Below are 12926 nucleotides of genomic sequence, written 5' to 3'. Positions count from 1 at the left end.
CTTGGGCGTCCTTTAGGGCCGTGCCACCTTCCACCGGCAACGCCGTTTTCTTAGTCACCGCAGTGATTAAAGAATCCACGGTAGGCCAAAGAAAGGCCTCCCGTTCACTTTCAGGCAAAGGATAGAGGCGGGACATAGCCCTAGCCACTTTGAGGCTCGCTTCCGGGACATCCCATTGAGCCGAAATTAAGGTGTGCATGGCATTATGCACGTGGAAGGTTCTAGGCGGGCGCTTCGTCCCCAGCATAATGGCGGAGCCAACAGGGGCTGAGGGAGAGACGTCTTCCAGAGAGGAAATCTTCAAAATGCTCATGGCCTGCACTAACAGGTTGGGCAAATCCTCTGAGCGAAAGATCCGCGCTGCAGAGGGGTCATCCGCTCCATCCGAGCGGGAATCCGTCTCCTCCAAGGAATCCCCAAAGGACCGTTGGGAGAACTCGGATACGCTGCCCTCATCTACATCAGAGGAGACAGAGTCCTCTAGGGCCTGGAAATCCACCCGAGGGCGTTTACTTCCGGGGGCCTCAACCCCTTTATCGGACAAGGGAGAAGGGGCAGCGTTTTGCATAATGAAGGCCTGATGCAGCAGCAAAATAAACTCGGGGGAGAAACCCCCCAGACTGTGCACTTCAGCAGCCTGGGCCACAGCCCTAGACGCACCCTCAACCGGCGCTCGCAAGAGCGGGGGAGAAACATGCTGCGCATCCAAGATGGCGTCCGGCGCGACACTCCGCGAAGGAGCCGCGCAGGAAGAATGGCGCTTAACTTTAGCCGCTTTTTTGCCGTCGCCCAAATCAAGGGCGGCCATGGCATGAACGTCTCCCAGCTCAAGGGCGGCCCAAGAAGAAGCCGTCCGAGCAGAGTGGCCGGCCAAGATGGCGGAGGCGAGCAGCGGGGGATGGGCGTTTATGGCGGGAAAAAACCGCCGCACCGGAGGAAGACCCGGGACACTGACCGGCCTCCGAACTGACACCCAACAAGGGCGAATCAGACTTTAATACCCCCGCATCCCCGCTAGGAGCGCACACGCGGTCCGGGGAGCGATTCTTCGCGCCCTCACCCTCCGACGCCATAGGCCACGTGGAGATCAATCGGGGAACCCCCTGCCCGCTATAAAAAAGGTAAAAATTACCTGCTTCTCGCTCCGAGCTGTAACGACCTGGTGTCCCAGTGAGTAGCTGCAATAAACGTTTAAATAAACATCGAAATAAACGCCTTTAAGGGCGTCCAAATTTTTTTTTTTTTTTTTTAACGGAGCCAGCGGGAGGGGGGAGAAAAGGAGGGACCTGGCGCCACCAGGTTTGCACTTGCTCAAGAAGAGCCCTCAACCCCAGGCACTCAACAAAACCTAAAAATTAGGCTTGGAGGCCTAGCCAGAGCTGCTGCTGTGTGTGACCACCACCTGCTGAGATAGAGAACATACTGGGGAGTTTCCGGCAGCACATGACCACATATAGGGAGGCAAAAGGATTGCTCTCTATCTCCACCTGCTGGTAGATGGACACAACCCACCAGTCTATGGATTGATCAGCATGATGATATGGAAATAACAGATATGATGGTAATGTTTTTCCTACAATACAACTTACTTACTATGAAGCCGAGGGGTCAAGAGTAGATATTTATTTACAGAGGGACAAGATGAGAGTCAATTGGGATAAATATATGGGTGGCTAAACTCGCAAGTTGTATGTAGTTAAATATACGAGGAACTCAAGGCAAGTTGTGTGTACAGTTAAATATATGAGGAACTGGTCTAAGGTACAGGTTATGAAACAAGCTAGTCCAGATGCGGAGTGACTGTATAGTTAGTCACCACATGTATTAAGGCCTGGGAGAAGAGCCTGGCTTTCACCAGCTTTCTGATGTTGTAATACTGGTTTTTAATCAACTAAATCCACTGGCAAGCCTGCTATTCTCAGACAAATGTTTATTCAGTCATAGGAGTAAAGAAATTAACCCTGGCAGGACCAAAAGTCATAGGTCCCATGACGCAGAAGAAAATGTGATGTCACCAAGGAGGTTTAATAGACAGGAGACTAAGAGGCATATTTTCAAAGCACATAGCCTTCCAAAGTTCCATAGGTTTCTATGGAACTTTGGAAGGCTAAGTGCTTTGAAAATATGCCTCTAAGTGATGTCAAAACTTTGAAGCCAATTAGGTTAGCCTAAGTTTCCCCTTCCCCGTGCAACTGTCATCCCCGTACACTCAAAACAAAGCAAGTAAAACTATGAGCTGCTGCTCCAATTTGTCGTTCTTTATTGTTGGTAACATTTTTATTAATCTCACTATATTTTCAAACATGCCGGCTTGTGCAGCAAACGGATCTGTACATCTACTATCTGGAATTTTGGAAGATAGAAATGAAATAAAAATTAAATTTTGGATGTACAACGTAGAAGTTGTTGCTTACTTTTGCAATGTGATGGATGTCTGCCTATACTAATGGCTATGGATTCTGAACATGTGGTATTATTAAAGAACAAACGTTTAAATGCCCAGTTGGGTATATATGCTAATCTCAACTTTGTTAAATGTTTCAGACATATCCATCTATTTGTTCCCATGATATAACTGAACTCTATTATTCTGTCTCACTGTATATGTAAGCCACATTGAACCCAACTTTGTTTGGGATAATGTGTAATATAAATATATATATTTTTTAAATCCTTTATCCTCCATCTTTTAAGATAAGACACTGCCTACGTGATGGATAGTGATGGCAGAAAGAAAGTAAGTATGGTCCTGTGAAGACTAACTCAAAATAACCTGTTCCTTAGCTGGACCCTAGTATTACTGTATTGAAAATGCGACCATACCATGCCTCTGTAGTTATGCACCACTAATAAGTTAAAAGATTAACTGGATTTCTTGAAAGGATTATATAAATGTAGGATGCATGACTAGGGACACAAACATATTCAATATCACAATTCTTCATGTACAGCCACAAAACAACTTTTTAGGGTGGATAGTATTCCTTTTATTATCGACCAGCAAGAGATAGGAGTTTTCAGTTTTGGCACAGCATAAGTTATCACAAGAACAAAATATAAGAAAACCAATGGGCTGCATTAGGGGCTTATAGCCCATTTATATTTAAACAAAAGAGAACTGCATAAAACAAAATATTTTGATTTTGATTTATAAAACTACTTGCCCATGAAACATGTTCAAAACACAATAATCCATTTGTGTATCTAAAAGGCAAACTTCTACAAAACAAATGAAGATGCAATTCCATGCACCCCAATGAAAGGAGAGTTTAATTCTACTTCCATTTAATTTTAATATATTCCTTCATCTTTATAACACAAGGCTTCCCAAGGCTGATTACAACAACAGTTAAGATGAACCCATCAGGAAACAGGCTATCCTCACTGAAATTTGGCCATCTGTATTGTATACAGTGTATTTATTTAGTATATAGTGTAGAAAAATGAGCACAAAATACAGAATTTAATTGCTGTTTCTACCAGCTACAATAATTTTTAAGCTGTGTTAGTGATATTCAATTGTTATTTCATAATATTTAAATCTACATATGAGAAGCTTTCAAATAAATTAAAAAGCTGTCCAATAAGTTTTTAAAAAAATCTTTTTTTCTCCACCTTTTAAGGCACTGCCTATCCAACAGAAACAGCTTTCGACTTGCTACAGATGGCCCAACAATAAAGAACGACACCGTGGATGCAGCAGCTCATAGGTTTGCTTGTTTTGTTTTGAGTGTACTAGAGATGACGGTTGTGCAGGGGAGTGGAAACATAGATTAACCAAATAGGCTTCCTTGCTTATAGTGGACTAAATAGGCTCACTTCCACTCCTGACTATTAAAACTCATTGGATATTACTCACTACATGGACGAATTAAGATTCTTCTCCGCGTGACTTTCCAAACTATATGGATCAATCACACCTTTCTCCTTTTGACATCAAATATTACCATGATCGGAATTCAGATGTAAAAAAATTAGTGACAGAAAAAAACCCCATGTTTCTGTTGTTAACCCATCACGGATCGAGCTCCTACCTCCTCTAACTTCTTTGCATTACCGGTAACAAAGATAACACTCCGACCCGCTACAGCTGCCATCGTTGATCGTTCCCCCTCCTCCGGCGCTTCCGGGGGTTGACGTACCATACTGGAACAATAACAAATCAGAAGCTACCAAAGAATAAGCACCACCCAAGGAGGTCCTTGGATGGCACCACGAAACACACCGGTCTTTGGTTTTAAGCCTCGGTCTGATTCGGGAATCCAAGTGCGAAAAATACTATTGGCGGAACAGTGAACAATGTCGAAGTGATTGGTTGGGAAATTAGTGAATAGCCCAATAGCTAACCCCAAACTCGGAACTGCGTAGAAGGGGTGGAATCTGGTGGAAAGCACGTGGTTGTGTACGGTGTTGTTTTTGGTACTGTAAGGCCATGGACCTGTTGCCCCGTAGTTGCCGGGACTTCGGTTCGGTACAGTACTGGGAGGGCTTCTTTCGCAAGCGGGGGAAGCGGACTTTTGAGTGGTATGGAGCCCTCCCGGAGCTGGGCGGTGTGCTGCAGCGCTACTTGCGGCCGAAGGATAAGGTGAGTGTGTAGTTTCTCACAGTTTGAGCTACTGTGGACAGGGCAGTGAGACCAGGTCCTAAAACATAAATTATCGGTCTGGGTCTCAGATAAATGACAGTGTGTGATGGTAGTGGTACCATATTCATTTCATTATTTATATAATTAGACCTAAGTGGTTTATAGTTTACTGATATTGGGTCTGTTCCTAATGGGCTTACAGTCTTTAGTAGTACATTGCAGTGGCGTAGCCAGACCTGACATTTTGGGTGGGCCCACAGCTAATATGGGTGGGTACTATGTATACAGGTATGAATAGTGTTTCTTGGGATAATGCCTTTGAATGCACTTGATGATTGAATTACTACTACTACTTATTTCTATAATGCTACTAGATGTACACAGCGCTGTACACTTGAACATGAAGAGACAGTCCTTGCTCGACAGAGCTTACAATCTAATTAGGACAGACAAACAAGAGATAAGGGAATATTAAAGTGAGGATGATAAAATAAGGATTCTGAACAAGTGAGTAAGGGTTAGGAGTTAAAAGCAGCATCAAAAAGGTGGGCTTTTAGCTTAGATTTGAAGACGGCCAGAGATGGAGCTTGACATACTGGCGCAGGAAGTCTATTCCAGGCATATGGTGCAGCAAGATAAAAGGAACGGCGTCTGGAGTTATTGGTGGAGGAAAAGGGTGCAGATAAGAGAGATTAACCCAGTGAACGTTCCCGGGGAGGAGTGTAGGGAGAGATGAGAGCGGAGAGGTACTGAGGAGCTGCAGAGTGAATGCACTTATAAGTCAATATATACACATATATTCAATCCTACTCTATTTCAGAGAACTCAGTTATGATTTTCATATAGAAAAGGAACAGCATAGTTACTCCCATCATCAAGGAATTCAACTTCTGAAGTCTAGGGACAAGTAGAAAATCCTTTAATTTTCTATTTTGAAGAAATGTCTTTCCTTCCATGTACGTTTTGTTTGATAGCATCATAGTCCCTGAATACATACGGTTTTGCTGACGTGATCTACAGGTATATCCAGGCATGGCATAATTTTAAATTTTGACATCAGTTACCTCATTAAACTTTGCACAAACCGGTTTTTTTGTTTAAAAGAACACGTGGAGAACATCTGAATTTAGTACCCACACCTAGCACCAAATAAAACAGTAACCGGGCCTGGAGATCCAGGTGGAAATGCCTGACTCCCCCACCCCATCAAGAGCAGCACAATCTGGCGAGGCCTTACATCAGTACGTCCATCACCCATTCTGCCCACCCCTACCACTCCAGTCACTACTTACAGAAAAGGTCCGTATGTGCATCTCGATGTCCCTCCTGCTGGCTGCTGCCCGTGCTTTTGCTGAGGTTTGACATGTTCGGCGGCTTTGGAGGGGGGACAGGGAGGGAGAGGAGGCTGCCATGTACAAATCCGTGCGTCCTTTGAAAGGTTTTGCTAACTGAAGCCCAGAGAAGAAGAGGCGACGCGCTGCTGAAAAACCGTCCTGAGCGCTGAGAGCGCCGCTGGCGCCTATGACTGAGTGCCGGTGGTGCGGGAGCGGGGTGGGCAGTGTTGAGGCGCGCCGCGCCTAAGACCGGCCCTGTCCACCACGGCCCGCGATAGCAGCGATACTGCGCCTCTGGCAGAAGCCAGAAGACTTTCCTGTGCGCCACGGTGGCGCCTTTCTGTGCATGGGGAGGGGGGGATTCAGGCAAGACAAGGCGCTTCTGACTGCAGTGCAGGCTGCATGTGGATGAGCGAGAGCCACAGCAGAAAGGCTGTGTACTCCCACTGTTAACCTGCGCCTGTATCAGGATAAATTGGGCGGGCCTGAGCTCAGATTGGGTGGGCCTGGGCGCATCCAGGCCCACCCATAGCTACGCCCCTGGTACATTGTACTACTGTTGTACCAAGGGCAGCGGAGGGAATTGAACCTGGTTCCTTAAGATCTCAACCCACTGGTCTGGGACCATCAGGCAGTAGTGGGAATTGAACGCAGTTCTGCAACCCTTGCACTAACTATTAAGCCACGCCTCCACTCGGATTATCAAAGGTTAAGCTTTTGCAGGCACCAGTCATCTGATGAAGTGAACTCCTGTTTTCACTATCTCTGTATATAAAAGGCACCTCCATCTCTATATTTACCTATCTCTATATATAAAAGGCAGCACCAACGTTCTAATGAAGCCTCCACCCGGAAGTGTGAAGCTGCAGAGATATCCGGTTTCCCCATGAGTGTCTGCCCCGCCCTCCCTCTCTCTGTAACACAGTGAAGGAAAACACAGCACAGCACAAAATCGCTCTCTTTGTAACAGTGAAGGACTGGAGGAGGGAGGGGAGAGAGGGCAGACGCCTTCACTCTCTCTGTAACACAAACAAACACAGCACAGCAGGAAACTTAACACTGAAGGACTGGGGGGGGGGGGACACAGAGCAGAGGGGAAGGGAGAAAGGGCAGAAGGCAGGGACACACACACTCCCACATGCACACTCTGAAGAAAACCTTGCTAGCCCCCGTTTCATTTGCATCAGAAACGGGGCTTTTTTACTAGTCTATATATAAAAGGCACCTCCAACGTTCGAATGAAGCCTCAAGCCGGAAATTTGAGGCGGCTGAGATATCTGGTTTGGCCATGAGTGTCTGCCCCGACCTCGCGTCACAACGTGATGAAGTTGAGGGCGGAGCAAAGACACTCAATGAATCAAGGAAGCCCATTGGTTAAGCTCTGTTTCCACTCCCCAACGCAGCCGTCATTCCCATACATTCAAAACCAAACAAAATCGCCACTGCACCCTGTCCCCCCACCCGGTCCCACACTCCCCCTCACCCACCCTCCCGCAGCCGCTCGCTCACCGTTCCGCCGCAGCCCCCTCTCCTCTCCGACTCTGGCCATGCAGCAGGACGATTACTGCACATGAGTGGTACTGACCCAATCAACTACAATGTAAGCAAGGATGCCCATTGGTTAATCTCTCTTTCCACTCCCCAACACAGCCGTCATTCCCATACACTCAAAACCAAGCACACCTACGAGCTGCTGATACATATTGTCGTTTTTTCCCCCTTCTTTCATCTGAAACACGTCTAAAGCTGTTTCTACTGGATAAACTGCGCCTTAACAGATAAAGGACAAAAGGTTTTGGTTTTTCATTTCTTCCTGCACACCTTTTTAATTTATTTGAAAGCTACACATCTGTACATATGAATATCTTGAAATCTAAACTAAATATCACTAAAACACTTTATCCAGCCGTTGCCTGTTAATGCGTGTCACTGAAAGAGTATGAGGGAGCTCCAGCTGCCTATGGGTCACGACAGGACTTAGCTGCTGGACGCCAGAAGCAGTGTCTCCTTAGGTTGACAGCAAATAGCAACCCCCCCCACCCCCCCACCAAGCATCTCCGAGGGAGGGAGGAAGGGAGGGGACAGGACCATGGAACAGGGAGGCAGACTATGGAACTGGGAGGGTGGGGACCCTGAAACTCAGAGGGAGGGAGGGTGGGGGGGACCCTGAAACTGGAAGGGACCCTGGAACTCCGAGGGAGGGGGGGGATGACCCTGGAACTGGGAGGGGGGGATGACCCTGGATCTCGGAGGGAGGGAGGGATGGAGGGCGGACCCTGGAACTGGGAGGGAGGGGCCCCTGGCACACACTCTGATTCTCACACACACACTCTCTCTCTCTCACGGACACACTTGCACCCACTCTCACTCTCTCTCTGTCACACACACACACTTGCACATTCACTCTCTCTCACACAGTCAAGTGTCTCAATAAATAGCTTAGTCTACAGTAAATGATAAAAACAATGACGATAAAGACCTGCATGGTTTAACCAATCTGCCCAACAAGAAGGCCAGAGTTGCACCCTCCACTCTGTTTAGGTTATATTCCTTTATAATTAAACACCAACATCACAACCAGGACAGGTGGCAGTTTGTTATTACGATTATCACAATAGTCTTAAGACCTCAGTATAGTCACATTCATTATGATAACAATTAAATCAACAAGTCAACCGTATTTGTAATTAATATTTTATTTTACAGTTGATGCCATCCTCTCCCTCACAAAGATATATAACATCCACACTTATAGCATATGATATAAATGTGAAATAAAATATGAATACTTGATCCTGACCTGTCCTCGCCATTTTTAGACCAGACCATAGAAGTCTGGTCTCCCCAACCACTGAAGTTGACGACAAAGCCCACTGCAGCTCATCCTGACCTCTCTTTTTGCCATTTTCAGAACACAAACCCTGGAAGTTTGTCTAGTACTGGCCTTATGTCCCAGCTTCTGGAGTAGCTATGTAAGCGCCACTACTACCCATCATAGCACATCAGCCATGATGATATTCATTTTTTTCCATTTTCTTTATTGAAAGATTTTGGTACAACAAGCAATGTATACTCTTACAACTTTTGAACAGGTTATACAGTGATGTTGCTACCCTATCCCTTCTCTCACCCATCCCCTCCCCCCTCATTTTGTTTTTATTTCATCCTCTGTGTTTATTCCATGTATTTTTGATTACTGTTTTTGTCTGTAGCACCTCCACTTGGAAACTATTCCAGGCACCTAGCACAGTGGTTCTCAAACCTGGTCCTGGAGGCACCCCAGTCAGTCAGATTTTCAGGATATCCACACTGAAAATTGATGAAAGATTTGCGTGCACTGCCTCCACTGCATGCAAATCTCTCTCCTGAATATTCATTGTAGATATCTTTAAAACATGACTGGCTGGTGTGCCTCTAGGACCAGGTTTGGGAACCACTGATCTAGCACCCTCTGTGAAAAAGTATTTCCTGATATCATGCCAATGTCTACCACCCTGCAACCTCAATTCATGCCCTCTAGTTCTACTGCTTTCCTGTTTCTGGAAAAGTTTGTTTGTATATTAATAACTTACAAATATTCAACTATCTGTATCATACTGCCCCAAACTCTCCTTTCCTCTGCAGCACGGTTTCTCAACCCAGTCCTCGGGACACCTAGCCAGTCGGGTTTTCAGGATACCCACAATTAATGTACATGAGATATTTTTGCATAAAATGCAGGTAATGTATGCAAATATGTCTTATGCATATTCATAGTGGATATCCCGAAAACTTGACTAGCTAGGTGTGTCCCAAGGACTGGGTTGAGAACCCCTGCTCTAGGGTATATATATTCAGGTCAAGTGTTTTTTTCCCTATGTCTTTTGGTGTAGACCCCATACCGTTTGCATTGCCTTTCTCTGAACCACTTAAAGTCTTTTATGTCAGATACGGCCTCGGAGTCTTCACCTATACAAGGGTTTTGGGGCTAATTGTTTTTGTTGTCACTGAATTGTGATGTTTTGGGCTGGGTTCAGTATGTGATGCCAAAAAATTCATGCTGAAAAAAAATCTGAGCTGCATGCTAATCTATAAAGGGCACTCCAGGATGCGTGCCCTTTATGAAATAGCATGTAACGCCGGAAACAGCACCCAACTTTTGGTGCTAGCATTTACCCCAACTGAAATTGTACAGGAGGTGAGCGCCTTTTCCAAATGAAAGAAAACTCTGAGAGGGCATAGAATGAAGTTAAGAGGAAATAGACCTAGGAGGAATCTTAGAAAATACAGTTTTATGGAAAGAATGGTGAATGCATGGAATGGCCTCCTTGTGGAGGTCGTGGAGACGAGGACTGTGTCAGAATTTAAGAAAGCGTGGGACAAGCATGTGGGATCTCTTAGGAAAAGGAGGAGTTAGTGATTACTGAGGATGGGCAGACTGAACGGGCCATTTGGCCCTTATCTGCCGTCATGTTTCTATGTTTCTAAACCAGATCTAAATCTCGGCGTGCGAGTTGGGTACAGATCACCACAATAACACTGTGCCCATTTTAAGGGAACACCCCTTATTCGCCCTTGTCTCTCCTATCATGCCACCTTTTCAGATTCAAACGGAAACACTTAGGCACTATTTTATAATGGGGTGCGTAATTGGGCACTATTTTATAATGGGGTGCATAAGTGTAGTTCCGCACCAATCTGCTGTTTTTGGGCCATTTTGGTGCCTTTCTTCCATTACAATACTTTTCCACGCTGAAAAATTGGTGAAGAAATGGTGCATAATGCTAGGTAACAGAAGAGAGGGTCCAAAAGTACACAAAATGAGGACAGCAAAAAGATTCACAATGGGGTCTTCAATGGTACAATCTTTAATGAAAATGACCCGACACTGGCCATATTTCGGTGCAGTGTGCACCTGCCTCAGGGCTCTGACAAAACACAAATATACAAGATTTGTAGATCAAAATTCAAATAAATATCCATGCACATAATGATCAAAACCAATCAAACATTAAAATTGAAATATATAATATATATATATATACAGTGCACTCCATTTAAGTTCACGTCGGATAAGCGCATACTCTGTTTAACTGCATGCCGTACTTCGGTACCGTTTTTGGCACCATCAATTTCTATGGGGACAAACCGGTTTAGCGCACCACTGAAAAGTGCAAGATTCGCTTATATGCATGGTTTAAGACCGCTCCTCTGCAGGAATGTGGTGTCAATCCCAGTCAAATTTCACATATCTTCAAGCAGAAAGACCAGCTTCTGGAAGACTGGCAAAACAGTACAAATCCACACTGGAAACGTAAATGGGCAGGAAAAGCTGAGGATGTAGAAGATGCTCTTCTTCGATGGTTTTCTCCAGTCAGGAGCAGACAGTTTCCTGTCAGTGGTCCACTGCTTATGGAGAAAGCTAATCAGCTAGCTGAAAGTCTTGGACTAACTGAATTGAAAGCCACTGTTGGATGATTGGAAGGAGAGGAAGAACATAAAATTCAAGAAACAGCATGTTGAAAAACAAGACGCTGATGACTTTGGTGCTGAAAATTGGGTTGTTTCAGTTCTTCCTCCCATCTTGAACGAGTTTGCACCTCGTGACATTTTCAATGCTGACGAAAACGGTCTCTACTGGCGAGCGATTCCTGATGGAACACTTGCATTCAAACAAGCCAAAACTACAGGAGGTAAAACATTGAAGGACCGACTGACGATCCTCCTTTGCTGCAATATGGATGGGAGTGAGAAGTTGGAACCACTTGTCATTGGAAAGAGCAAACAGCCCCGTTGCTTCAAGAATGTTAAGCGACTTCCTGTGTCATACGAGGATAACGCAAATTCATGGATGACGGGGGAAATTTGGAAGCAGTGGCTAAAGAAGTTAGACACTAGAATGTGGGTTCAAAAGCGTCAGATTTTGTTGCTTTGTGATAATTGTGCTGCACACAGTGATGATGTCAGGCTGTCTAATGTCAAGGTGGTCGTCCTGCCACCAAACACTACCTCTCTGATCCAACCTATGGATAGGGGCATAATAGCCAATTTCAAACAACATTATCGGGCTCTTGTGCTATGTCGACTGATGAGCTTTATGGATGACCAGACTGACAAGGATAAACGTGCTGTTGAACTGGCTCGTAATCTATCACTGTTGGATTAGTAGTAGATTCCCTACATGTGCAGAAAGAAGCCTGGAATCATGTTACACAGGCAACCATTGTGAACTCCTACAAGCGGGCAAGCTTTGTTAAGGATGTTGAGAGGGACGAAACAGATGCAGCTGTTACAAATGCGTCAGGTGAACAGGCTATTGACATCCCAGCCGGTGTTATTGAAGAGGAGTTTCATCACTACGTAGCTGTTGATTACGATCTACAAACAGCTGACGACAGCACTGATGTCGAGATATGTGCCTACACTCAGGCAACAACGGCTGATGATGAAACAGGTGATGAAATGAGCAGCGAGGCACATGCTGACAAAATTCAACAACCTCCTGTTACTTTTGCAAGAGCGCTGGAGAGTCTCAACATCGTGTGGGCCTATCTGGAGGCCACTGGATGTCAGTGCTTCGACAGTTTTTACCGTCTATGTAACACAAAACCTTATAAGAATAGATATAATTTAATGTTAACAAAATCCACTCTTTATTAATTTTTTTAATCCATCATTGTTTAAAATCCATATTTTACATTGTCCATTCCAGTTGTATTCATGTTCTTCCAAAAGTCTGTATTATAACTTAAAGCTATTTTAGCTCATTGTCCATCAGTTCTTTATACAAAAAAAAGTCCTTTCTTGCAGCTCTACACAGTGCTGTGTTTCACCAGCGGCGTCCTCAGGAGCTGTTTAAACATCGCATTAACACAGCGAGATATCACTCAGATTCATCCATTGTATATATAACAACTGCAATGGCTGTGAATACATGTTACACCATCAGTCTCATATCTATTAATTTCAACATTCTAGTTCATATACATATCAAATTTACTTACAATAACAACTTTTTCATCAAACTC

General features: G+C 44.9%; 2 protein-coding genes across 3 annotated transcripts in view; one reads left to right on the top strand and one right to left on the bottom strand.

The window, feature by feature from the left end:
- Nucleotides 1–4249, bottom strand: part of ITPA (inosine triphosphatase) — a 51276-nt gene extending 47027 nt beyond the window's left edge. The window contains exon 1 of the mRNA XM_030206043.1: nt 4035–4249. Within this exon, the coding sequence (XP_030061903.1) occupies nt 4035–4145 (111 nt within the window). The 5' untranslated portion in view covers nt 4146–4249. The remainder of the gene's footprint in view (nt 1–4034) is intronic.
- A 130-nt stretch (nt 4250–4379) lies between these two features.
- The window catches only part of EEF1AKNMT (eEF1A lysine and N-terminal methyltransferase), an 84101-nt gene continuing 75554 nt past the window's right edge, over nt 4380–12926 (top strand). For both annotated transcript variants that reach the window (XM_030207369.1, XM_030207368.1), the window contains exon 1: nt 4380–4585. In XM_030207369.1, the coding sequence (XP_030063229.1) occupies nt 4433–4585 (153 nt within the window). In that variant the 5' untranslated portion in view covers nt 4380–4432. The remainder of the gene's footprint in view (nt 4586–12926) is intronic.

This window comes from Microcaecilia unicolor, chromosome 6 (assembly GCF_901765095.1).
Source record: "Microcaecilia unicolor chromosome 6, aMicUni1.1, whole genome shotgun sequence".
Classification (NCBI taxonomy): domain Eukaryota; kingdom Metazoa; phylum Chordata; class Amphibia; order Gymnophiona; family Siphonopidae; genus Microcaecilia; species Microcaecilia unicolor.
The sequence above is the reverse complement of the archived record's forward strand: the minus strand, read 5'-3'. Positions and strand labels throughout refer to the sequence as shown.